The sequence below is a fragment of the Rattus norvegicus genome, chromosome 19 (genome assembly GCF_021556685.1).
Source record: "Rattus norvegicus strain SHRSP/BbbUtx chromosome 19, alternate assembly SHRSP_T2T, whole genome shotgun sequence".
In the NCBI taxonomy this organism is placed as follows: domain Eukaryota; kingdom Metazoa; phylum Chordata; class Mammalia; order Rodentia; family Muridae; genus Rattus; species Rattus norvegicus.
Genome location: NC_141552.1, coordinates 66,629,027 through 66,656,886, shown reverse-complemented (window position 1 = coordinate 66,656,886; position 27,860 = coordinate 66,629,027). Strand labels below are relative to the sequence as shown.

Sequence of the window (27,860 nt, the reverse complement as noted above, 5' to 3'; positions counted from 1 at the left end):
CCTATGGTCTCAGGCCACACCTTTGCTCCCTCAGCTATCTTCCCGGCTGGATGCCAGGTCCTATCTTCCTTTCTGTGGGTTTTGAATGGTCTTCTCTGAAACGTCTGTTTGCAGTTGTCACCTGTTTTAATTGGTTTTTCAGTTACTCTGACACTGCTCTGCCAAGGCTGAGCAGCTCCCAGTCATCAGTGGTCACAGCCACCACTGATGGCCACAGGCTACGCAGGGCTCTCCTGCAAGCTCTGCTCAGTGCCTCGTTCCTCCCGCCCCTGATTCCAGTCTTTCAGCCCCTCAGGAAGGGATGTGTCCTCCTCTAGACTGCCGGTGCCCTCTACAAATTCCTCATAGGTGGACTTCTCTGCAAAGGGCCGGGGGCCCAGGAGCTCTATCATGTCGGCTTTCTCCAGCACTTCTTTCTCCAGCAGTCGCCTGCCAACCTGAAAAGGAGGGCCACCATCAGGCTGCTGTGCCCGGGACAGAAGGTACTTAGTGGTCCTGACCCAGACACAACCCGAGCTAGGCAGCCCACAGAGATCAGCATGGCACATACCCTAACCTGGGCCCCCTCACCTTCTCCACCTGCTCCCGGCACTGTGTAAGCAGCTCCAGGGTCCGATTATAGGCAGACCTGACAAGGCACCGCACCTCTTCATCAATGAGCTGGGCAGTGGCCTCACTGTACGGCTTCTCCACCATGGTCTCGCCTTGTCTGGGGAAGTCAAAGGATACCTGGCCCAGTTTCTCACTCATTCCGAACTGCACAATCTGAAGAACAGGAGGAGCCCAGGTAAGTCATGTCCAAGGGAACAAACAGGGCCACACAGTAGGACACTGCCCCTTACCTGGGCATAGGCACTCTGGGTGACCTTCCTCAGATCATCCTGAGCCCCTGTGGTGATCTGACCAAAGAACAGCTGCTCGGCCACCCTGCCCCCCAGCATCATGCACATGCGGTCGAAGAGCTGCTCGCGGGTGTAGAGGTACTGCTCACGGGGAAGGTACTGCGCGTAGCCCAGCCCCTTACCCCGAGGTATGATGGATACCTGAAAAATAAGAACCCGGAGCTGCAGAAACAGGTCAGAGGTTAAGAGCATGCACTGCTCAAACTCAAGTTCCCAGAACTCACATTGGGGGACTTACAACCATCTGGAACTCCAGCCCCAATCAGAGGCCCCCTTCCAGACTCTGTGAGGCTTGCCCTTATGTGAGCAAACCCACACCCAGACACGCCCAGACACGCCCACACGATACAATAAAAAAGGCAGGAGAGAGCTCAACAGATGAGCACTGGCTGTGCTTTCGCCAAACGGGCCTGGGTTCAGTTCCCACCACCCACATAGTGGCTCCCAAGCATCTGTATCCCCCTGTGCTGAGGGCAAACATGCAGGCCAAGCACTCACACGCATACACATAAATCTAAACAAAAAGCTAAAATTAATCTTTAAAAAAAGCCTACACGTTGTCAGCCTCAAACACTGTTTCTCTAGGCCCTGAGGTGGCCATAGTCCCTTATGACTGAAAATGGCAGACTAAGAGCCGGGAGCCTGAGCCCACTACAGACCAATGGAGTTCCCTGAGGAGTGTGCCCACCCGAACGGACTCAGAGTCTGACCAGGTAACAGAGGCTCTCCAGGATTCAAATGCACAATTACCTGCATAAGAGTCAGAGCCAAGGGCTGGAGAGATGGCTCAGTGGTTAAGAGCCCTGACTGCTCTTCCAGAGGTCCTGAGTTCAATTCCCAGCAACCACATGGTGGCTCACAACCATCTGTAAAGAGATCTGATGCCCTCGTCTGGTATATCTGAAGATAGCTACAGTATACTTATATATAATAAATGAATAAATCTTTAAAAAAAAAAAAAGAGTCAGAGCCAAAGCTTAATCCTTAAGCTAAGTCCCACCCAGACCTAATGCCTCCTGCTCTGCCTCTCTGCCCCAAGAGGAATCTGAAATTACAGTCCCACAAAGTCCGTGAAAAGTAAGGGAGACTGGGGGAGAGGTCAGACAGTGAAGGCTCTAACCACCAAGCCATATGACCAGATTAATGCCTGGGACCCAGACAGTAGGAGAAGACTGGCTCTCACCTCTGACCATCACATGTGTGTACACACGGGCAGGCAGGCAGGCACGCACACACTCACGCACGCGAGTGCACACACTCACACAGAAAGGAGAGTAGGAGAGCTGTAGAATCACGTCTGTGAGTGTGCTGTACCCATGTGGGCTGACACCTAGAAAGCTGGAGACAGCACTTGGGCCTAGCGGCTGCCAAGGCCGTCAGCTGATAAACACAGCTTGAGCGACTGACCTTCAGCAGAGGGTCTGCATGCTCCAAGAACCAGCCCACCACTGCGTGCCCCGCCTCGTGGTAGGCTACAGTTGTCTTTTCACTGGGTTGTAGGACCTGGGTCTTCTTCTCAAGGCCTACAAACCACATTCCAAGGAGTGAGAAACAAGGGAATAATGTCCACTCCCAACCCCCACAGGGAACGGGCAGTTGGGACTGACTGCCAGACCCCAGTCCCAAAGCCTAGTCAGGAACCGCTCCCCTCTATCAGACGGTCTTCCCGAGCTCCAGCTCCTCTCTCCTCTGCTTTAAAATCCACCTCCTCTCCCAGAACTGGAGGGCACTCCATTCACCCACTGTATCCAAACCGGACTCATTCTGCTTTGGAAAGCCATTGGGGCTGGAAAGACGACTTAGCAGGTTAGGAGCATTGGCTGCTCTTTGGGAGGTCTAGGGTTTGATTCCCAGCACCCAAACAGCAACTCACAACCATGTAACTCCAGTTCCCAAGGGATCTGACACACACCCTCTTTTGGATTCTATGGGTACTGCACACATGTTATACGCAGGCATACATGTAGGAAAAAAAATCCACACACAGAAAAATAAAAATAAATCTAAAAACAAAATGTTTAAAGCAAGCCACTCTCAGTCAATCAACTCCTAAGTCCAAATCCCAGGATCACTTTCTGTTCTGTGTCAAGAAGCAACACCCAAGCGATACCAAGAGGACGCTGTCAGCGGCCAACGCGCACTGACAGCAGGTGCAGATAACACTGTGTGCCGAGCTGTGCACACCACTGTAAGGACTGACTGGGCAGCTCACCCGAGCTGAGCTGCTGGAGCGGCCCTCAGGACTGCGTGTCCTTCACACACCATACCTCGGTGATAAAGCCCTGAGATGATTGCTAACCTGGACATACTTCAGCTTTGACTCAGGGACGGATCTACACTACCATTTGTCTGATCCCCTCTCCAGGAACCACACCAGACCAGCCACAGCGCCATTTGTCAGCTCTCAGTCTCAGCGCCCTAAGAGATGAGCCCTAGTCCACCAAACTTGAGTTCCTGCCTGGCTAGTGCAGCTGGCTCGGCTGCTCCAGGCTTCTGCTTGAACTACCGGGGTGGCCAGTGTGCTGGCTGGAGACAGGAGCAGGTGAGGAAACACATTAACACCCTTTAACTGCTGTCCCATGAGAACTCAAGCACGGGAAACCTGGGACGGCCCCTGCCTCACACAGGCTTTTCCTTGGGACCATCATTTATCCAAGCTCCATTCTCCCCCTCCAAGTAGACTGTCCCTGCCTCTATATCCAAACCCAGCTCTGGCTTCCCAGGGCCTCACACACTTCAGAGGGGACTGAGAACAGCGGGACAGCCCTGGTTCTGACATCAAGCAGATGTTTCCTGCATGCTGAAATGAGGCTGGGCTATCCAAAATTGTCTGTGCATCCCGGGGATGTATGTGGGCTTACCTCCAATGACCCTCTCGATGGCTTGCTCAAAGTGCCGCTCCTGGACAGAGGGGCTGAGATGACGGGCAGCAATCAGGGCTGCTTCATTGCACACGTTGGAAATGTCAGCACCTGAGGCAGGAGAACAAAGCAGAGTCAGTGTTTCTGGCTGCTGGCGTTCCACCGAGATCACTTTATTAAAGGAAAAATCTCAAGAAGAAGCCAGGTTAAACCACAGCAGACAATGTAGATAGTAGATAGAAACTGCTTCACTGGGCAGCAGTATTAATGTTGCCAAAGTTTCTGGCTAGTTTCCCAACTGTATTGAGAAATAATTCATGTATTATAGAGACAAGCGCTACATTAATTTTTTGTAAGCTTACTAATGTGATGGACAGCACTGTCAACATGAAGAAACTGACGACCGCCTGGGAGACATCAGGACGGCTTGGGAGAAGCCACCCAGAGATGCTCCAATCTACACTCACACACACAGATGCTTCCACTGGACCTGCTCCTTCTACCCACAGATGGTCCCTCAGACCCTCCACAGCAAGGAGGCAGCCAGCTCTCCAAGACTAGACCAACATCTGCATCCCCATTTTCTTTGGTTTCCCAGAGACACAGCGCTCCAAAGTCAGCAGGAAGTGACTAAAGCTCACGACGACCCTATTCCTGCTTCACCATCGCCTCTTTCTAGCATTTCCTTTTTCTAATTACACAAAAACGGAGGGATGTTAGCCTTCCTTCTAGGCTCCACTCCAGTTACCTGGCTTACTATAAAAGGGGCTGTTCACCCCTCCCTGCTCTCTTCTCTGCCCCTTCTCTGCCTGAACTGTTTCTCCCTCTCCCCATTCCCCACTCCCTGTATTCACAGCCTCTCCTCTCCTCTCTCTGTCCTTTTCTTTCTCTACTCCCTTCTCAACTTCCCTTTCCAGGCCCTAAATAAACTCTATTCCATATCCATTGTGTGGCTGGTACCTCAGGAGGAAGGACTGCTTTGGCATGGCCTCGCAAGGCATTGCTCCCGCCTCACCATACCCAGCCAGCTCTATAGAACATATTCTGGCTTCCTTTTTTTAAAAAGTATTTTTATATAAAACCCAACAGCAGTGCCTCCGTAGCAAAGTGTGAGTCCTTCGACTTTTACAAGATTGACTGGGCATTAGGAGGGCCTTGCAGCCAGCTCCACTTTTAATTTTAAAAGTCAGTAGCAGTGTTTCCATTTCTGGCTTTCAGAAGAAAACACTCTGCTCTTCTTACCTCCCACCTCCTTGTAGGGATCCAAGGGAGCCCTTTATGGACTGTGCTCCTTAATACAGATCTATAATTGGTTTTATGTAATTTTTTAAAAAAATATTACATGGAAAAGTTATAAGCCAAAAAATAAAAAAAATATGTAAAATTAAAAATAAAAAAAGTGCCTACACAGTCATCTTTGTAAACGTGTCTCTCCTTATGGCCTCAAGTTACCGTCTCTCGGCTCCTGCTCCGGCCTGGAGAGCGGCCTGCATTTCATTCCTGCGGGGCAGGTCTGCAGGAAGCCCCTCTGCCTGTCACAGTCTGTGAAGTCACTCCGGCCCTCGCGGCTTCTCAGCATTTCCAGGCTCTGGTTTCTAAACAGAAGCTCGGAGTTCATCACCAAGGACCCTGTGTCACTCTGGAGCTCGAGTCTCTCGTTCCTTCTGGATTTCATCCTTGCCGCATGAGTCTTACTGCGGGCCTGAGTTTACTCCTACATTTGAGGTCACTGAGTTTCTTGGACATATGCATGCATTCCTGTCTCTTTTAGTTTGGGAAGTTTTGTGTTGTCATACCTTTAAATATTCCGCTGCATTTATTTTCTGTCCTGTCCTTCTGCAGGTCTAACTGGTGGTACTGTGGCAACAGGCCCAAGGCTCTCTCTTTTTTTTTTAAAGATTTATTTATTTATTATACATAAGTACACTGTAGCTGTCTTCAGACACACCAGAAGAGGGCATCAGGTCCCTGGAGCGAGAGTTACAGGCAGCTGTGATCCACCCATGGGTGTTGGCAACTACACTCTGCTCATCTGGAAGAGCAGCAAACAACCTTAGCCACGAGCCCTGCCCCGGAAACGCACGTCGGTGAAGTGGCATCCTGAAGTCCATGTGGGAGTGGGTCGGCGTGAGTTATGGGGAAGCTCAGTCCTCCCACGGTGGACAGTGTTGAATTCCCTCAGCTCCTTAGAGGCTCAGCAAGGAAACTGAAGCCCGGGCAGCAATCTCCTGTTTCTTAGCTGTACATGCGGGTGGACACCTGAGCTCTACGAGGGGCAGGAGGTTGGGCAGAAGGACTCTACACAGAATACCAAGGAGGCCCTTCACATTAGCCTGGCACAGCCTTCTCATTGCCACACCAGACAAACGTACGCCTGGCCCAGTGCTGAGCAAGATGCTACAGGGAACCGGAGGGACGACACTCGTAATGCTCCAAACGGCAGGAGGAGAGAGCTGGGGTCAGAAGACCTGCCAACCACGTGCCGCAGGAGTCATGAGGCAACTGGGTTTTAGAGGGCTGCTCTGGAGAGACAGACAGGACAGAAACTCCTCTGCATAGGTCTCCACCCACTTCTGGGGTTCAAACAACTCTGGTAGGGAAACAAGAACCCTAGTAGCAGAGACTAAGTTTTGAGAGGAAAAGATGAGGTTCAAAGTTCTACAGACCAGGGCGAGCACTTACCAGGACCGAATGTACAGCTGAACATATAATGGCCCCTGCTAAGTGAGTGCTCAGCCAAGAAACACTCACCAGTGAAGCCTGGAGTTAGAGCTGCCAGCTTCCTCGAAAGAGCGTCCCTGGTGAGGCTTTCATCCAGCTTGAGTGGACGCAAGTGGACCTTGAAGATAGAGGACCTGCCTTTGATATCAGGGGGGCCTAACAAAGAGAACGAGACACACAAGACTATGTTCTCAGAGCTTCTGAAAAGGGTTTCCCCACAACCACTTCATAAAACAGCAGCAGAGCTCCCTGCCTCCAACATTCGACTGCAGCAAGGTTGAAAATGGTCAAAAAGTCCCAAGTGCTCTTGTCCTGGGCAATGCTGCCATCCAAGCACTTTCCTGAATGAGGTATGTAGCTCTCTGGTAGAGTTAGCAAGGACTGGGGTCAATCACCAGTAAAACACATACATACGACACTCTGACACACACACTCGCACACACTCTCACCTCCACGTGAGCACTCTCATACAACACACACACTCAAACATATATTATGCTCAAAATCACTTTCACATGCTCATACACAATACGCAATCACTCGATCTCACACACACTCACACTGTTACACACACACTGTTACACATATACACTCATACTCACATAACATACTAACACATTCACACACTCACTCTCATATGCACTCATACACACTCACTCTAACAGTCACACACTCTAACCAACTCAAACACAAACCTTCCCACCTTCTAATATTAAGTCCATTGCCCACGGCTACGTGACCCAACAGAAATGGTCCTGAACACAAGACCAATGTGTTCCCCTTGGGAACTGTTAAGGGAAGGTTAATGTACTGGACCATCAGGGAGAAGGAGAAGGGAAGAAAATAAAATCTGGACAACAGACTCGCCCTACAACACTCTTACCTGTGTTCACAAGGACATCCGGAGAGGCCAAACACAACTATCATCCCCACAACGTTACGTGGGACCCAGCACCGAGACTCCAAAGGCTTAGAAAACAAGTTCTCCACGACTTTAACCTCAGGGGCTGAGGGTCACACCCAAGACACACATGCCATGCACTCACCGATGTAGATCTGGCGGTCAAACCGGCCAGGCCGTGTCAGGGCTGGGTCAAGGATATCAGGGCGATTGGTGCCGGCTAACACTACCACATTAGTGGTAGAGTTGAACCCTAAACAGAACGGAGGCTGGTTAATGACAAAGCCCAGGCAACACCAGAGGCTGCATGGCCATTCCCAGCCATCACAGCTTGTTCCTGGAGACAATTCTAGAAGCTGCACCTGCTCTCCACAAACCACTTCCGTGCTTTCCCTTTTGAGTATTTCTGCTGTGTGGCCTTTGTGTTGGATTACACCTGAGTTCGGCTGACTCTGTGACTCCCTGGCAAAATACCAAACCCAGGAAGGGTTCACGAACCTCGACATCATCCTAAAGACAAAATCTACCAAAGATCCAGTGCAAGCTTTTCCAAACTCAGAAGCTGGGACAATGCCCAGAGTGACAGAGGGACGGCCTGGCTAGACTTGCTCTGAGGTCAGCAGAACAAGGTCCAAGAGAAAGGGGTATGGCTGAGTCCACTCTGCCCTATGTGCACGAAGGGACACTCATGTGACTGTGCACCTCTCCAGGGGAGCAGATGCCCTCATCCAGGCTAATCTCCTGCCTCCTGGCAGGTGCAGGAGGAGCTCTCTGAGGGTCAAACACTATTGCTCACTCATGTTTGTCTGAGAGAGCTCTTCCTGAAACTCAGACGGCGCCGCCCAGACACGGTGGCACACGCCCATACTCCTGACACTCAGGAGATGGAGGCGGGAAGGGGCTACGTAGGAAGAGATATAATGTGAGTATGCATGTGAGTGTGTATGTACATATAAATGTGAGTATGCATATGCGTGTGTATGTACGTATAAATGTGAGTATGCATGTGCGTGTGTATGTACGTATAAATGTGAGTATGCATGTGCGTGTGTATGTACGTATAAATGTGAGTATGCATGTGCGTGTGTATGTACGTATAAATGTGAGTATGCATGTGGGTGTGTATGTACGTATAAATGTGAGTATGCATGAGTGTGTATGTACGTATAAATGTGAGTATGCATGTGCGTGTGTATGTACGTATAAATGTGAGTATGCATGTGTGTATGTACGTATAAATGTGAGTATGCATGTGCGTGTGTATGTACGTATAAATGTGAGTATGCATGTGCGTGTGTATGTACGTATAAATGTGAGTATGCATGTGGGTGTGTATGTACGTATAAATGTGAGCATGCATGAGTGTGTATGTACGTATAAATGTAAGCATGCATGTGCGTGTGTATGTACGTATAAATGTGAGTATGCATGTGCGTGTGTATGTACGTATAAATGTGAGTATGCATGTGCGTGTGTATGTACGTATAAATGTGAGCATGCATGTGCGTGTGTATGTACGTATAAATGTGAGTATGCATGTGCGTGTGTATGTACGTATAAATGTGAGCATGCATGTGCGTGTGTATGTACGTATAAATGTGAGTATGCATGTGCGTGTGTATGTACGTATAAATGTGAGTATGCATGTGCGTGTGTATGTACGTATAAATGTGAGTATGCATGTGCGTGTGTATGTACGTATAAATGTGAGCATGCATGTGGGTGTGTATGTACGTATAAATGTGAGCATGCATGAGTGTGTATGTACGTATAAATGTGAGCATGCATGTGCGTGTGTATGTACATATAAATGTGAGCATGCATGTGGGTGTGTATGTACGTATAAATGTGAGTATGCATGTGCGTGTGTATGTACGTATAAATGTGAGTATGCATGTGCGTGTGTATGTACGTATAAATGTGAGTATGCATGTGCGTGTGTATGTACGTATAAATGTGAGTATGCATGTGCGTGTGTATGTACGTATAAATGTGAGTATGCATGTGCGTGTGTATGTACGTATAAATGTGAGTATGCATGTGCGTGTGTATGTACGTATAAATGTGAGTATGCATGTGTGTATGTACGTATAAATGTGAGTATGCATGTGTGTATGTACGTATAAATGTGAGTATGCATGTGCGTGTGTATGTACGTATAAATGTGAGTATGCATGTGCGTGTGTATGTACGTATAAATGTGAGCATGCATGAGTGTGTATGTACGTATAAATGTGAGTATGCATGTGCGTGTGTATGTACGTATAAATGTGAGTATGCATGTGGGTGTGTATGTACGTATAAATGTGAGCATGCATGAGTGTGTATGTACGTATAAATGTGAGCATGCATGTGCGTGTGTATGTACGTATAAATGTGAGTATGCATGTGCGTGTGTATGTACGTATAAATGTGAGTATGCATGAGTGTGTATGTACGTATAAATGTGAGTATGCATGTGCGTGTGTATGTACGTATAAATGTGAGTATGCATGTGCGTGTGTATGTACGTATAAATGTGAGTATGCATGTGCGTGTGTATGTACGTATAAATGTGAGTATGCATGTGCGTGTGTATGTACGTATAAATGTGAGTATGCATGTGCGTGTGTATGTACGTATAAATGTGAGTATGCATGTGAGTGTGTATGTACATATAAATGTGAGTATGCATGTATTCCTATGGAAACAGGGCCCCGCAGACCTACTCACCATCCATCTCTACAAGCATCTGGTTTAATGTGTTTTCCTGCTCACTCTGGCCTCCCAGGTGGCCACGGCCTCGCTTCCTGCCAATTGCATCAATCTCATCAATGAATAAAATACAAGGAGCGTGTTTTCGGGCCATCGCAAACATGTCACGAACCTGGAAAAGGAACCCAGACCGGATGTTGTCATTCACATTCCCATCACACATGAGACAGCTCATGCACAGCACCCCTCTGGATGGGGCACTCAGGGTTCCCACACAAAGCCTGTGGCCACAGGAGACGCTGATCCTGGGCAAGAAGTGTGCTGGCGCCCTCTATAGCTGGTCACCTACCAGTCACCTACCCCCTGCTGGCGCCCTCTAGAGCTGGTCACCTACCCGTGCTGGCCCAACACCAACGAACATTTCCAGGAACTCCGACCCATTCACAGTGATGAAGGGCACCTTGGCCTCCCCCGCAGTTGCCTTTGCAAGAAGCGTTTTGCCAGTACCAGGAGGACCAGTGAGCATTGCTCCCTGCAATAAAAAAGGGACACCTAGTTCTCCAGCCAGACAGAGAACACCCTGGGAACAAGCCCAGTTTCTATTTAAACCTAAAAAGGAATTTGTTTCCTAACACATACAGGCAATTTCTAGGACTAACAAGAATCTTATCAAACACACCACTTACAGAGCCTAGGATTTTTAGATCTCTTTAACAACTTGATGCACACGATTGGAGAAATGGCTCAGCAGAGGTAAGATGGTAAGGAGGCACAAAGATCTGAGTGGAATTCCTATAACCAATGTAAAAAGTCAGGTACAGAGGTCATCGACTTGTAATCACAGTGTCAGGAAGGCAGAAGCAGGCTGACTCTCATGGGCTCTCTGGCCAACAAGCCAGCCTCGGCTACTCACAAGCTACCGGCCAAATGAGACTGTCTCAAAACAGATGGTGGAGGGTTCCTAAGCAACGACACCCAAAGCTGTCCTCTGGCCTACCCTCTCTCCATGTACACAAGTCTGCCTGCGTACACGTGAACACACACACATATACAATTAATGTATTCACCATACTTTATACACAGACACAGCATCAGACCCTCCCTTAGAAGAGCTGGTTTTGCAGGAATAGGTCTAGGAGTAGCTAGTTCAAAGCACCAGAATGCTTTCTGAGGTTACTGCCTGACTCCACTTGCCACCCGGCAGTGAAGCCACTGCCTGCTGAAATCTAGCTGTGAATCTTGTCCAAGCCCTTCTGGCTTGAAGAGTGGATACAGCTCATTTTGAGCGGCTCCCTCAGTGACCCAGGTCCCACATATGAATCTGCAGAATCAGTGTAAAGGCTCTGCCACAGCAGCACTCAGACAGGAGGCAGAGACTCTGCAGAAACCATAGCCTGGCATACAGCAGCAGCAAGAACCAAGAGGTCCAATCTCAAACACAGCGGAAGTGAGGCTGTCCACAACCTCCACACGAGTGCTGAGGCACACCCTGACAGCTAGCGATCTGTCAACGTCACACACAACAGTCACCAGGAGAGAAGGAACCTGAGGTGAGAAAATGCTTCTATCAGACTGGCCCCGGCAGACAGACAAGTTTGTGTGGTGTTTTCTTGATTGATGATGGATGTGGGGGGCCCTAGCCCACTTCGAGCAGTGCTACCTCTGGGCAAATGGTGCTGGGTTCTACAAAGACACAAGTTGAGGCAGCCACAGGAAGCAAGCCAGTGAGCAGCTTCCTCCATGGCCTCCGTATCAGCTCCTGCCTCCAGGCACCCACCCTGCTCAAGCTCTACCCCGACAGCTTCAGGAACTCTTACGTGGAAGTCCGAGACGAAATAAAACTCTTCCTGTGGTTCGAATAAGAATAAACTCAACGGGCCCACAGGAAAATGCTCTACTAGGAGGCAGGGCCTTGGAGAAAGTGTGTCACTGTGGGTGGGCTCTGGGTCTCAGAGGCTCAAGCCAGGGCCACTCTGTCTGTCTGTCCGTGTCTGTCTGTCTCCCTCTTCCTGCTGCCTATCAAACTAGAACGAGAACTCTCAGCCACTTCTCCAGCCCCTGTCTGCTTGCACGCCGCCATGCTTCCCACCAGACAATAATGGACTAAGCTTCTGAACTATAAACCAGCCCCGATTAAACGTTTTCCTTTAGAAGAGCTGATGTGGTCATGGTGTCGAATCACAGCAATGAAACCCTAAGACACTCCCCAGCCAGATGGTGGTGGTGCCTTCAATCCCGCACTCAGGAGGAAGCAATCTCTCGTCTCTCTAGAAGTTTGAGGCCAGCCTGGTCTATGGAGTTCTAGGACAGCCAGGGCTACACAGAGCAAGTCTGTCTCAGAGAGAGAGAGAGAGAGCGAGCAAAAGAGCCCGGACTGTCAGGTTTGGTGGCAAAGTTCCCTCCCCAAGAGACATCAAACCCAACTTAATGCATTTGTTTATTAATGTGCATGTGTGGGCACATATATGCCACTGAACACACGTGGAGGTCAGAGTACAACTCAGAAGATGGTTCTCCCTTTCCTTCTCTCATGTGGAAAAGGGATCAAACTTGGTTCATCAGACTTGGTATTGGGTGTCTACCAACAAAGCCATCACATGGCCTGCCCTTGGAAAAAGATCTAAAATGGTTCCTTTTTCATGGGCTTGGTGCCGTATGTTTTTAATCCCAGCACTGGGGAGACAGAGGCAGGTGAAGCTCTGTGAGGAAGCAGCCTGGGCTACACAGTGAGACTTTGGCTAGCCTGGGCTACAATAGTGAGACTTTGGCTAGCCTGGGCTACCTAGCGAGACCTGTCTGAACAGCAAACCTTGTATCTAGAGTTCAGAGTACAAGATCACCATCAGGACATTGGAGATGAGAGTGTAGCATGAAAAACAGACAAACAACAGATGTGGGGGTTTTTGTTTTGTTTTCTGAGACTGTATCATCTACTACATCTAGCATCTCATAGCACAGGCTAGCCATGAACTCACTGTGTGGCCTAGGCTACCCCTAAACTCTCAACTAGTCCTCCTGCCTCCACCTCCCAAGTGCTACAACTACAGGCATCGGTCATTTTACCGAACACTCGGACTTCTAATGTCCTCTACTGCAGGCACTATTTCCGAGCTCTACTGTGATTGACAGAGATACAAACTTAAGGGAAAGGAAACTTTGTTGAATATTTGCCTCCTCTACATCACAGCAACCTTGTGGCCTAGACTATCACTGTCTCCTGAGATCCATACCTTTGGGATTTTGGCTCCTAAATCCTGATACTGCTTTGGGTTCTTCAGGAAATTCACAAACTCCATAATTTCCAGTTTGGCTTCTTCACAGCCAGCCACATCTGCAAACCGCACATCGATGTTGTTCTTTAAGATCTTGGCTGTTGTCTCGCCAACACTGAAGAGGCCTCCTCCTCGCCCACCGCGGCCAGTCCCCATTGGACCCCTCTTCATAGCATAGAGAAGGATGCCGACCAGGACCAGAGTGGGCACGAGACTTCTAAGAAGGGAGCTGCAAAATCCAAGGAAACCATTTGCTCCTTATGAGAAAGGTCAGAAGTTCCATCGTTATGAGAAAGAGAAAACCACTCTAAAACTTCCACTACACAAAAGAAGCAGTTTCTAAAATGCCCTACAGTCTGTCTGCAGAACTGGTCTGCCCAGTCCTAACTGCTCCACGCCTGCCCTGACCCACCTGACAGAAGGCTTGGTAGGGCAGAGGCCTTAGTCTCTGGCCAAGCAGGGCTCACAGAGCCTAGTTTTTCCTCAGGAGACTCTGACTTAGCAAAAATATCAATACCTAATATGTTTATTTTTCCTGTACAATACGTTTTAAAGGCTGCCTGGCATTCTCCTAGCAATAAACAGACGTAAGCCAGTGTCATGGTATATACTTGGGAGGCTGAAGCAAAATTACTTAAACCCAGGAGTTGAGACTTGGGCAGCAAACACAGCGAGACTGTATCTCAAAAAAAAAAAAAAAAAAAAAAAAAAGTTTAAAACAAAAGTAGACCAAAATGCGGGGCAGTGGTGGTACACACCTTTAATCCCAGCACTTGGGAGGCAGATGCTAAGTTTGAGGACAGCCTGATCCACAGAGATACAGAGCAAGTTCTAGGATAGCCCAGGCTACAGACACCCTGTCTGGAGAAAAAAAACAAACCAAAACAAAACAAACAAAAAACAAAACAAAACATTCTTTTAGTATTGATACTGTACATATTAGCAGATGGCTATAATATTTAAAAGAAAATAAAGTCACTCCAAAGTACGTTAAACACTGAATGCTTTGTGTTCAGAACCAGATGTCTACACTAGAGTCGCCCACAGACCTCCGAATCCCTAGAACTCACCCATCGCTCTCAGTTGTGTAAACCACCGAGACCTGGTTGGTGGGCTCAACGCCCAGCTCCCACTGGGCGGACTCGAGGTTCCGTTCGAAGGTGTCAACACTACCAATGTTAAACCACACGAACTTCTGCAGAGACCAAAAGGAAGTTTAGTCTATGCTGTTTTGTCCCACAGAGAAAGGCTCTGACACACTCATCCACACTTGTGTTCTCTCCCAGAAATGGCGCTTTCCCCAGCTCCGATACTAGAAGTAGACAAATCCCTTCCTGAAACCAGTTTCAACCAGTATGCAAAAGGCAGCTCACCCAGTTCTGGGCAAGCAAACCTACAAGGTTTTAAGTTCTGGACAAAGTGTAAAATGTTGCAGCAATAGCCCAAGTCGCCCTTCTGTCTTCCCACTCTTTCTTCACAGATTTTGGTAAATAGCTCTTACATGGTACTGGACCAAAGTTAGTCTTTTTTTTTTTTTTTGGTTCTTTTTTTCGGAGCTGGGGACCGAACCCAGGGCCTTGCGCTTCCTAGGTAAGCGCTCTACCACTGAGCTAAATCCCCAGCCCCCCAAAGTTAGTCTTAAAGCTTCCTGTACTCACCATCATCAATTTAGGACAATAAGAACAATTTTTAAACTTCTTTTTAAAAAACTATTTTTCGGGGCTGGGGATTTAGCTCAGTGGTAGAGCGCTTGCCTAGGAAGCGCAAGGCCCTGGGTTCGGCCCCCAGCTCCGAAAAAAAGAACCAAAAAAAAAAAAAAACAAAAACAAAAAAAAACTATTTTTCGTGTGTGAGTATTTGTATGTAGGATGTCTATGCACTCTGTTCACGTCTGGAACCTGTGGAAGCAGCAGAGAGCGGCAGAAGCTGGAGCTGAAGTTATGAGTGCTCAGGAGCCGCCTGCCATGGGTGCTGGAAACCAAGCTGGGACCTCCAGAGGTGCAGCCAGCCTTCTCTAACCACTGAGCCATCTCTCCAGCTCAAACCATCATAAATAACAGATAGTCGGCCAACTACAACGTAATTTACTGAAGGGACAAGTACAGTTTACATGTTTTAAAGATGATATATCTAGGGGCTGGAGGGATGACTCGGCAACTGGGAGTTCTGTTCTTTTTTTTTTTTTTTTTTTTTTTTTGGTTCTTTTTTTCAGAGCTGGGGACCGAACCCAGGGCCTTGCGCTTCCACTGAGCTAAATCCCCAACCCTGGGAGTTCTGTTCTTACAAAGGACCAGAATGTGACTCCCAGCACCCAAGTCAGGAGGCTCCTAATCGTCTGTTACTCCAGCTCTAAGGGGATCCAGGGCCTCGGCCTCAGTAGGCACTTGCACTCACATGCATACACAAAATAAAAATGATACAAATCGATTTTAGCCTGGTGTGGTGTAGTGCACCTCTAATGCCAGCATCAGGAGGCAGAGGCAGGTGGACCTCTGAGTTTGAGGCTGCCCAGTCTGCACAGTTCCAGGACACAGGGCTACACAGCCCAACAAACAAACGAAGAAACAAACAGACACACGGTACAAATTCACCCTCACCTCAGATGTGGTCCCAGGAACTGGAATGACTCGCACAAACTGCTTGTTCACAACCTCCAGCCGATCCACCTGGGAGGAGAGAAGAGCAGCTGTAACAGCTGAGGCAGCAGCCGGGAATTCAGGCAGCCATAGCGCTCTAGTCATGGGCACCCCTGCACCATAAAGACAGCACATCACCCCAAGCCTCCGAAGCCCAGCTTTTAGTTTCTTAGACGCCTGAGGCGTGAATCTATCTCACCTAAATAAACAAGAATTCAGGCCTCTCAAATTTGGTACATCTGAGCTCCATTCCAGACTGTACTAAAACCCTAAATACAAGTCAGTCTAACACTGACAAGAGAGTAAAATCTGTGCACGCACACACGATGTGTATAATTGCGGGTGCACACGCCCCACATATGTGGACAAGAAAGGACACGTTTAGGGGCCAGTCCTCACCTCCTACCTTCTTCGAGAGCAGTGGTTCACAACCTTCTAATGCTGTGACCCTTTAATACAGCCCCTCATGTCATGGTGACTCCAGCCATGAGATTATTTCATTGCTACTTCATAACTGTAATTTTACTACTGTTAAGAATCATAATGTAAATATTTGCGTATTAGGTGACCCCTATGGAAGGGGCCGAGAATTGCTGTAGATCCTGGACAACATCTGCTTTTCCACTGCGTATTGCAGACGACCTGGCCCAAAGCTCCCAGGGCCTCTCCTCTCCTCCCTTCCCCTCTCCCCATAGGCGCACAAGGTCACAGGCCTCCTTGCTGTGCGTCCAGCTTTTACGTGGGTTCTGGGGATCTTTGATCTTCGTGCTTGCAGAGCAAGCATCTGTCCCTACTGAGCCACCTCTCATATCCAACGAGTAAAATCCTGAGCACAGACCTGATCCTGAGGCAGAAATATTGTGTTCACAACGACAACAAAAAAATGTTAAATAAATAAAACTCCAGGCGTGGTCCCACACATCTTTAACCCTAGCACCCGGAAGCAGAGGCAGGTGGATCTCTGTGAGGACACCTAGGACAGTTGTACAGAGAAATCCTGTCTTGAAAAAAAAAATCAAAAACAAAAACTGTCCAGTGCTGGCCAACAGAGGCCAGAGGCACAGCGAAGGAAAACAGTTGAAAGTCAGACATGAGACTGAATTCTAAAGACTAGAAGTTAAAAGGCAAGCTACAAAAGATGGCGTACCACCTGAGGCTAAGGCAGCTTCCACCCAGCTGGAGAGCAGGCCTGCACGCTGGGCCTAAGCTGCCCCTATGAGTTCCCACGTCTGGGCTCTGCCCCAGGTGGCCTCTGAGGACGGTTATCAATCAACAGTAGCCTGACTCTCTCTGCCCTTCCTTGAGCTCACGGCATCCTTAGGGAACTGCAAACTTCCTGCACAGCTTTCTTCCCAAGTAGACAGAATACAGCCTCCTTACCAGACCTCGGGCCAGGTAATACTGCACAAAGTGTTTCCAGGTGATCTCCTTTCCAGGATCTCGGAAATAGAAATACAAAAATCCCGAGGCCACACCGGCTCCCAAAACAGCCAGACTCCGGAAGTCTTTGTCGTCCCAAGGAAACTCTCCCTAAGGAAAACAAGATAACACATTTTCTAATTAAGTAACAAGTGGGGTTTTTTTGCTTAAATATTTTCTTTTTCATATGTATTTATATGCATGTGCAAGTGTGTCTGGAAAGGGGTGTTCATGGAGGCTGGACGGAAGAGGGAGTTTGGTTCTATGAAACTGGAGTTAGACACAGCTATAAGCTGCCCAATGTAGGTGCTAGGATCCTCGGATGAGCTCTTCTCCACTGACTGTGTGCACATGCGTGTACTCTGGAGACTGAATCCAGGACTTTGCATAAACTCGCTCACAGTGCTGCTACTGAGTTACATCCGCCCTAGGAATGGTTACTTTATGAAATGACAATTTCAACATGCAGCTCTGGTATAAAGCCCAGGCTAGCCTCAAGGCACAGTCTTCTCTCTGCCTAGCTCTGCCTCTCACATACTAGGAGTAAAGGCATGAGCCACCACGCCTTGCAGGAGCTTACCTCTTACCTGGGACTCTGTTAATTTAGACAGAAGTCTCAACACATTTCATAAACTTCTTAATCTTTCAAGTGCCTACGTCCCTCAAAAAGCTACGCTGGAAGTTAACACCAGCAGCAAAAGTGTCCAGGGTGGGACCTCTAGGAAGCAATGGAGTCACAAGGATTCCACCCTCATGTATGGGAATTGTATGCTAACATGAAAGGTCTTGAAGGATAGACTGTCCCTTCTTGCCACGTAATGATACAGCATTGCTCCTCTATAGAGAAAGCAATATGCAAGACACCACCAATGGAGCCTTGAAAGCAGAGATCAAAGCCTCTACAAATGCTGACAGCAGCTTTCCCACCGTGCGTTTCCAGCCTCTTTAATTGTGAATAAATGTACAGCATTTACACATTAGGACATCTGAGCAGGGCATGGTGGTGCATACCCACAATTCCAGCGTTAGAGGCAGAAGGTTCACCACAAGCCAGAGCTAGTGAGCTTCAGGCCAAAAGGCTAGGGAAGGAGACCATGCTTCCAAAAAACCAGAACGAATAAATCAAGTTTCACAGCAGTTTTGTCCAACAGCAGGAACAAAATAAGACACAGACACATAGGCTCAGCTCTGCAGGGACCACGCCCTGTAAGGAAGGAACAGCACATCTGGCTCTGGTCTTTAGAGACACACAAACCTTCTGCATCCGTTTCCACCAGGTGAAGTCATCTCCCTTCCCTTCTCTGTGGCCTCCATCTCCTCCAGGGCCAGAATTCTTTGGCTCTATGTTTCAGAGATGTAAAAAAAAGGGAGGGTGGAGAAAGAGGAGTTTTATATTACAACACAAACAGAAGTTCAGAGAACGAGAACTCAAGACCAGAACCAGGCTGGGGAGGTAGCTCAGTCAGGTGCCTGCTATGCAAACACGGGGATCTGAGGCACTGACATGTGTGCCTGCAGACCCTGCATTGCTCTGGCAGACGAGACAGAGGATCCCTGAGGCACGCTGGCAAAGCCAGTCTAGACCACCCGGCAGGCTCCAGGTTCAGTAAGAGACTCTTCCAAAAACTAAGGTGTAGGCTGGTGAGAAGGGTCATCAGGTAAAGGTATTTGCCACAACGCACATAACCTCCTTCCCATCCCTGGGACACCAGTGATGGAAGGAGAGACCAATTCCCACAAGCTGCTCACCACCCTCTCTCTCTCCCCGGCCCTGCCTACCCCCTCTCCCCCGTCTCCACACCAATGAATAAATATAGTTAGGAAAATTAAAAATATAGTGGAGAGTGATTAAGACACCTAATATTAGGCTGGAGAGATGCTCAGAGGTTAAGAACACTGACTGCTCTTCCAGAGTTCCTGAGTTCAATTCCCAGCAATCACATGGTGGCTCACAACCATCTGTAATGGGGTCTGATGCCCTCTTCTTGTGTGTCTGAAGACAGCGAGAGTGTACTCACATACATTAAATAAATAAAGTAACTCTTTAAAAAAAAAGACACCCAACAGTGACCTCTAGCCTACGAGCCCATGCACACTTATGATAATGCATCAAAACAAACAAACGGAACCCCAGAGGAAAAAGAGGAAAGAGGAGGCCAGGAGACATTGTTGAAAGCAGCTTTGGATCATAGAAACACCACTTACATTCTGCTTGTGGGCTTCAAACAGGAGCTGTTTGTTTTTGTTTTTTGAGACAGGGCTCTGTTATGTATTCCAGGCTAAACTAAACTAAACCCTACAATCCCCTGGCTTCAGCGTCTAACAGCATTTTTTTTTTTTGGCTAAAAACATCATGGCTGTACTTTGGCTGGTGGGGCGGGGGAGGGGGTGGCGGTGGCGGGAGGCAAAGCAGGCTGGCACAGGTACATCCCTTCTCAAGAGAGTCGAGGTGCATGTTACCAGCTCTCAAGAGCAGTAAGTCAGTAAGCAGAAAACAACCCTGCCTCCTGCGTGCATGCATGTGTGCCTGCCTGTGGTGTATACATTGTTTATTTTTTCTTTCTTTCCTTCCTTTTTCCTTTTTTTTTTTTTTTTTTTTTTTTTAGATAGGATTTCACTATGTAGCCCTGGCTGTCCTGGAACTCACTGTGTAGACCAGGCTGGTGTCTAACTCAGAGATCCGCCTGCCTCTGCCTCCCAAGCACTGAGATAAAACACATACATCACTATGCATGGCCCATATGTACACTTTTGACCTATGAACTCTAAGAAGAGGTATCGTCCCTAAGTCTCTTTTACAATATTCGGAAAAGTTCTAGGTCATGTTGCCACTCCAACACTAAAACCCTAAAACACTTTCATGCGAGTCCAGAAATGGCCACAGTGACACCAGAGATGGCAACGTCACTAATGAGACAGAAATATTCACACAATTTTTCCAGATAAAACATTAGTCTTGGGAAAAAATGGTAGCAAGCTGTACCATCGTGCATACGATAAGCCTGTGAGTATTTCTCACTGTTTAACGCTCATAGGTACCTAAGCAGGTGGAGCTCACCGGTTAAACCCATCCAATTCCCTGAACTGAGATGCAAGCTAAGAGTAATGGGAGACGCCAGCGGTTAAAAGCACCAGATGCCCTTAGACAGGGCCCAGGCTTGATTCCCAGGACATACATGGTGGCCCACACTATCACTCCAGTCTCAGAGTATCTGACGCCCTCTTCTGACAGAGGCACACTAGTGGGCACAACACACACGCACAAAAACCACCCGAATGCATGAATAAAATAAATTTAATTTAATTTAAAAAAACTTAAAGCTGAGTGGTGGTGGTCCACATCTTTAAGAGCTTGGAGGACAGAGGCAGGCAGGAGGATCTCAAGTTCAAGACCATCCTGGTCTTCAGAGCAAGTTCCAGAACAATCACAGCTATACACAAAAACCCTATCCCAAACAAAAACAATAAAAAAAAAAAAAAAAAAAAAAAGAGGACCTACCAAGACTTATCCGAACAAGCTGAGAAACTGTGGGGGATAAAGACACAGACAGACAGAGGCTGACTTAGGAACGGAAAGCAGCACTCACGTCACACAACCACGTTTTCTGCTTTTCCCTTCTCATGGAAATAAACCCCAACACCAGTCAACGGTTTAAAACTACTCAAACATGCCAGGCATGATCAGGCACAGCTTTTATCCCAGCACTCAGGAGGCAGAGGCAGGCAGATTTCTGAGTTACAGAGCGAGTTCCAAGCCACCGAAGGCTACACAGTAAGACCATGTTCCCAAAAACCAAAAAGCAAGCAAACAATCAAATAAACCTCAGAGAAGGGGGTTGGGGATTTAGCTCAGTGGTAGAGCGCTTGCCTAGCAATCGCAAGGCCCTGGGTTCGATCCCCAGCTCCGAAAAATAGAAAAGGGAAAAAAAACCCTCCGAGAAGGGGCTGGAGAGACGGCTCAGCCGTTAAGAGAACTGGTGCTCTTCCGGAGGACAAAGGTCCCAGCACCTCACATCTGTCTGTAGCTCCAGTTCCAGGGGACCCAGTGCTCGCCTCTGGCCTCTCTGGGCACCAGGCATGCACATGGTACACAATCACACATGCAGGAAAAACACTCATATATATATAAAATAAAAATAAAAAGTAAGCTGTAGGCGTAATGGTTTTGTGCAGTGTGTGAAGTTTACCCTTGTGTTATTCAAATGCTGATTTCTCTGCCCTCCTGTCTTGTTTCAATCTGGACAGGATATTATAATTCTTATACCAAGAATCTCCTGTCTCAAGGTTATGTGAACAATTCTTACCATTTATTCTCTGCCCTGTCAATAAATGCTGATCACCCAGTGGCTGGGCAGAATAGAGAACAGGGCGGGATGTCCGCCAACCAGAGGAAGGAGATAGGGAAGAGAGAAGAGACATTCAGATCCTCGAGGTAAATGGAGGGTTTAGAGCCATGAGGAAGGGGTCTGGAAAAATTTCACAGAAATACACCCAATGCCTGAGGTGCCAGATCAATAATAAAATCCAAGGACCCACGGCTGGGGATGGGAGGAGCCAGGTTAGCACAGGAGGCTGAGGGAAATCATTTAACTGCTCAGCTATTGAGAGCCATTTTAAATAAATCTTGGTTTCTCTGTGTTTTGTTTTCAGGACTAGCATAAGGTAAAGAAATATAGCCACTGGATTAATTCACTGCTAATATTTATATAAAAGATAATTCATTTACAATAAACTAGAAATATTCAACTGTAAAACCTGATGGTCTGACTTATCAAATGGGACTTCTTACCTTTGTTTGGAGCTACTGAATTTCCTGGGCTTGCACTTTTTCTGTTCTTCTTATTCTTAAAAAACTTCTCAAACCCTAAAATACAAAATGGAGAGGTTCTACCATTTTTTAAAACAAAACAAAACAAAACAAAAAACAAAAACCACATACTCAGGAAAGCAACAATCCTGTCCTCAAAGCTGGCTGAGAAAGCAAGAAGAGAATTACCCTTCCTTCCCACTGTTCTGAACTGACCCTACAACATGCTGCCCCTGTCAAACGCAGACACATGGGCTGTGCACTATGCTCCTCTACTCTGGCCTCTACGTGTATGGTCCCTTTGCTCAGAACACTGAGCACAGGTCCACGGCTTGCTCTGAAGGGCTTCAGGTAGAGCACCGTGTTCTGGGTAGTTAATCTATACAGCATTTTACTTTCCAAACATGAGGCTGGGTCTACTATGCATAAACTATGCATAAACATAGTTATTTCCACACCTCCCAAAAGATTTAATCCAGTAATATCCCTCTGAAGGTTTCACTTTTGCCAGGGTCAGTGTTAGATCAAAGTAAGAAAGACAACTGTGGTGGCTCAATATGCAAACCAGAAAGGGGAGAACGGAGACATTTTAGCTGTCACTCCCTTGTCACCTGCTCAGTCCATGTGAGGGACACTGAGCGAGTCACACTAGTCCTATTGATCTGTGGCACTAGTGAAGGAGGTAGGCCAGTACCTTTGGGAGGTTTTGAGTACAGGCTCGGGGAAAATGAAGTCAGTCTTCCCTGCAGAGCCAGCTGCTGCGAGCATCTCCCCAGACGACCCTGGAACAGGAGATAGGAGATTGGGTGCTTCTGTGACCAATGCCACATCCTCTCAAGAGCGGCCAGGACAGGATGCAAGGGCCGGAATTCAAACTCAGGTATGAGCCTGTCATTTTGTTTACCTATTTAAATATCCAAGCAGAATAAATATGAACTAAAGTCACTGTAAAGACTTCTAGAGAATTTTTTTATGGCTATCATCTCCAGCCAGGCAGAGGTGGGCATGCCTTTAGTCCTAGCACTTGGGAGGCAGAGGTAGGCGGCTCTTCAGAATTCAAGGACCAGCCTGGTCTACACACTTGAGTTCCAGGATGTCCAGGTCTATGAAAAGACCCACACAAAATTACAAAACAGGGCTGGTGACTCACCTGTAATCTCAGGACTTTGGAAGCTGAGGCAGGAGGCCCACAGGGAATTTAAGTGCAGCCCGGGCTACATAGTGAGACCTTTAAATTAGGTAAAATGGTGCAGCAGGTAAATACACTTGCTTCCCAGCCCAGCATCCTAAATTCTAGATGAGGGAAGGACAGAATGACTCCCAGAAGCTGTCATGCCGGCTATGGCGTGTGCACAAAGATACTAAAATGCTGGGAGATAAATACCATTGTCCATACCTACAATCTTAGCATCTGAGGTTAAGGCAGGATAGATGTGAGTTCAAGGTCAGTATGGGCTACAAGACCATTCCTTAAAATTAAAGGAAAAAAAAAGGCATCCCTTAAGATGACCACATTTATGCCCTCAAGCGTATTTCTTCCCTACCACCTGGTTCTTAATTCTCATGTTTTATGTAGCTGATTTGACTGGACATGGTGATGCCACTTTTGACCCCAGCACTCTGGAGGCAGAGGCTTAAAACTCAGATTTGCTAATAATGACAAATAAAAAGTCCGATTTGGGGGCTGGAGAGATGGCTCAGTGGTTAAGAACACCCGACTGTTCTTCCAGAGGTCATGAGTTCAATTCCCAGCAACCACATGGTGGCTCACAACCATCTGTAAAGAGATCCGATGCCCTCTTCTGGTGTGTCTGAAGACAGCTACAGTGTACTTATATATAATAAAATAAATCTTTAAAAAAAAAAAGTCCTATTTGTGATGAAAAATGAAAAATTACCTTGAGTCTCAGAAGAGACTAGACTTTTAAACACTGACAGACTAAGAGGAGTTTTGAGGCAGAAGCAAATGCATTGTGTTATGCTACGGCCAGGAATCTAAGGAGGCCAGGGCACAGATTGTGGCAGTGTGACTACAAATGGCCCTGTGGTTTGAAGCTTGGTCCCCAGCTGATGAGCTGTTTGGGAAGAACTGGGAAGTGTGTGGTCTTGGAGGAGGAGGTGTGTCACAGAGGCAGGCTTTGAGACTTGAAATGTCTCCTGTCATTCCTGGTCTGTTCTCTGCCACCTGCCTGTGAGATAAGAGTTCTCCACTGTTTTTGCCTTCTCCACCCTCACAAACTCTTAAACCTCTGAAAGCATCGGGTTTCTTGTATGAACTGTTTTGGTCACAGGGTTTTATCAGAGCATAGGAAAGTAACTGGGACAACGGTTACTTTGTCCCTTTTCTGATTACTTTAGGTTCGCGACATCAGCTATGTGTGAGTCAGTAATATCTGTCATGCACAAAGCCAAGTTATGATTGTGGCCTGTGGAGGCTCTTTCTAGTCAGACCACACAGCAGATCCGCATCTGTGTCCCTCCAACACAGACAGCTGACACAAGCGGGCCTTAGAAGGCCGCTATCTCCTGACTTGGCCACTTCATTCAACCCTTCTTCATTCCTGTAACACAGAACATACCAGCTGTACCTGCTCCAAGGCAACGTTGCTATTCTACATGCCTGGCCAGGCTGCCTGCACTTCTATGTTCTACCCTAGCTGAACAAGTCCCACAGCATTTCTCTCTCCCCCGTCCTTTCCTTCCTATCTCACAGGACCTCCACACCTGCCATTACTCAATCACTGTTTCAGACAGACCTTAGAATAAGCATGATCACACGGAGGCTGGGTGTCAGGCACATTCCTTCAATCCCATAATCCACTGCTAGGAGGTGGGTGGATCTGTGAGTTCAAGACCAGCACAGTAGGGTTGGGGATTTAGCTCAGTGGTAGAGCGCTTGCCTAGCAAGCGCAAGGCCCTGGGTTTGGTCCCCAGCTCTGAAAAAAAAGAAAAAAAGAAAAAAAAAAAAAAAAAGACCAGCACAGTGAATTCCAGGTCATCCAGGGTCACAGAGTAAGACCCTGCCTCAAAATAAAATAAAATTACCTGAAAAACTTGACAACACAGGCTTCTCTTGAAGCCTGAGTGTTAAAATCTATAACTAGAAAGCAGGTCGCTGCTGCGTTCCAGGTTTTAAGGGAACCTCTCAGCCCACAGATCATATAGCCTTCTGAGGACAGCAGCCACGAGAGCAGCTCTTGCCTGATTTGTTCACACCATATCCCCTCACCAACAAAGTATCAACAATGAGTTCTTCTGATAGAGAACGTGAGTCAGCCTCACAGTTCTGCAGGCAGGGAATTCCCTGGTGAGAGTCTCAGGAAGCTCAAAGTTACAAGATCCACAGTGCCACTACCAAAGTTATACATGCTAAAACAACTGCTCAGAGAGGAGACTCTCCAGTGGAGCCCACACTGGGGTGGGGTTTTCAGTGATACGGCTGCCTCTGGCTTGCCCATGTTCCTTTAAGCAGCCTCGACAAACTTGGTGATCCACTAAGTCTTGGCTTGGGTGGGAATGTTTGCTTGCACTTCAGCAGTCATCAATCCTACAGGAACGCTCCAAAAGATAGAACAACAGCTCAAAACAGTTTCAGCAAATCCCGGAGACTGACCAGAGGCCCTTCCCTCTCAAAAATACACTGCTGAGAGTCACTCTCACAAAACAAACCACAGCGAAGACAGACTCTGAGAAAAGCCCAGCTGCCCCAGAGAAGCAGGGAGTAGCCTAGCAACCTGGATGAGACAGAGGCTATCCAAGCGGCCTAGAAGACTCTCTGACAGCTGAGCTGTCTGGAAGAGGCTCAGACCAACCGAGCCACTAGGAAAGGTCACTCTCTAACGGGCATGCCCCATGTTTCTAGCTTTCCTGAGCTGTCTGCCTCCCATGCTTGCGTGGGCTCTGATGTAGCCGTCAGAGTCATTTCTGCTCCAGTAAATAACTCCACTAAAATTCACAGGATCACCAGATGGACTCTGGTGCTATCCATACTGTGGTCTGTTGTCTGCTCCTACCTGCGGTGGGTAAATGTTCGTTCCCTAATAGCAGTGTCGCACAACATCTTTCTTTGGTCTGTTATCAGAGCTCTGTCTAAGGTGAATGGGCACTCAAGTCTCTCCACGAAAGGCCACCCGACCCAGCCAAAGACCATTCAACATACTTCTTTCACAAAGACATAGGCCCACAGCAGCTCTGTAACTCAAGAGCTGCCTGAGCTATAACGACCTGGAACGCTCACTATATGACGATCTCCAACAGGTCACCCACCAGAACAGGATGTGTGACATGACCCGCAATGACTGTGCAGTGCACAGCACTAGAAACAAACCCGTGAGCATTTTCCCTATGCTCTGGGCAGCTACCTCCTCCTCCAAACCCAAAGACTCCCTCCTGCAGAGAAGGAAGCTCTTAGATGCCTCATAACCCCTATGCTCAGGAGCTCACAAATCCACAGGGCCCATCCCCAAACTTCTACAGGCAGAAGAGAACGGCTGCGGGGAGGGGAGCCTCTTCAGTGGTGCTGATTGTAGGTTTTGCAGGAAGCCCAGGAATGCAGGTTTTCCTTGGGTTGTTACCTTTTAAGGATGAAACTGCTTTTGAGTCACTCCTGTAAGTAACCCTTCCCCCCGTGTAGCCATATTTAATTCCAATAAGGTCATTGGTTTACAAAGCTAGAGAAATGATTCCACTTTTGACCTATCCTAAGTGCCCTATCTGGGGTAAATGGACACTTGCTCATGGACAGTTAAGCCACACTACCGTTATATTAAGAGGGAACAACGTAGGAAGCGCAAGGCCCTGGGTTCGGTCCCCAGCTCCGAAAAAAAGAACCAAAAAAAAAAAAAAAAAAAAAAAAAAAAAGAGGGAACAACGAGACCAAAAATGAGTTGAGGAAGAAGAGCTGTACCGCCCCTCTGAGTGACAACACATGTTTAATTGAAGATGGAGAATCAGGATGGGTATTCTCAATATAGCTATCTTTCTCCCTGGTGGGCCTCCTTACTATTGGCAGATGCACACCCTGTGATGGGTGGTAAAATGTCTATTAAGGCCAAACTATCTAAAATAAAGAAGCATCAACGGCGGGAATCCTATGATGGCCATCTTTCTCTGCTTAGTACGCCTCCTTAATGAATAAAGGCTGCCTTTTAAATGGGGTCCTACAGTAGCTAAATGGATAGAGGCTATATCGCACCCGCTCAAGGGCTGCGATCAGCGGCACTAGTGGAGTCTGGAGCAGGAATCAAGAAAGCAGCTGCGCCCGACCCCGCCGCAGGCAGATGACGTCACTGCGACGTCCAGCGCAGCCCCCGCCACGCCGCCCGGAACCTATGAACACAGTGCTTCCCTGCTCACCTGCAGAGCAATGCCACAGGCCCGCACGCTGCTCCAGACTGTCCCGCCGCTTCCTGCACATCCGCCACATTGCCACAGCTTGAAGAAAGGCCAGGCCAGGGCCCGAGTGCCCGCCGCCCCCACCAGCCGGAGTAACATCCCCCGGCCCTGACCTCGCGCCGCCTGGGCGCGCGCACGCGCAGCGGGTGGGTCATAGTGCGCCACGCCCCCGAGCGCGCGCGTGCGCAGCAGGCCGCAGCATTGGTTGGGACTTCTCTTTAGGTGTTCGGTTCGCGGCTGTGCTGCCTAAGAT

General features: G+C 48.1%; 1 protein-coding gene across 1 annotated transcript; it reads right to left on the bottom strand.

The window, feature by feature from the left end:
• Positions 1-107: 107 nt before the first annotated feature.
• Positions 108-27,729, bottom strand: Afg3l1 (AFG3 (ATPase family gene 3)-like 1). The gene is given in 17 exon segments (NM_001108456.3): positions 108-437; positions 571-765; positions 843-1,043; positions 2,310-2,425; positions 3,764-3,874; positions 6,515-6,640; positions 7,531-7,638; positions 10,098-10,251; positions 10,474-10,611; positions 13,310-13,580; positions 14,422-14,546; positions 15,949-16,017; positions 17,368-17,517; positions 18,662-18,747; positions 22,196-22,270; positions 22,908-22,995; positions 27,569-27,729. Coding segments are annotated over 17 exon segments (2,370 nt in total). The 5' UTR covers positions 27,707-27,729; the 3' UTR covers positions 108-218.
• Between the last annotated feature and the right edge of the window lie 131 nt (positions 27,730-27,860).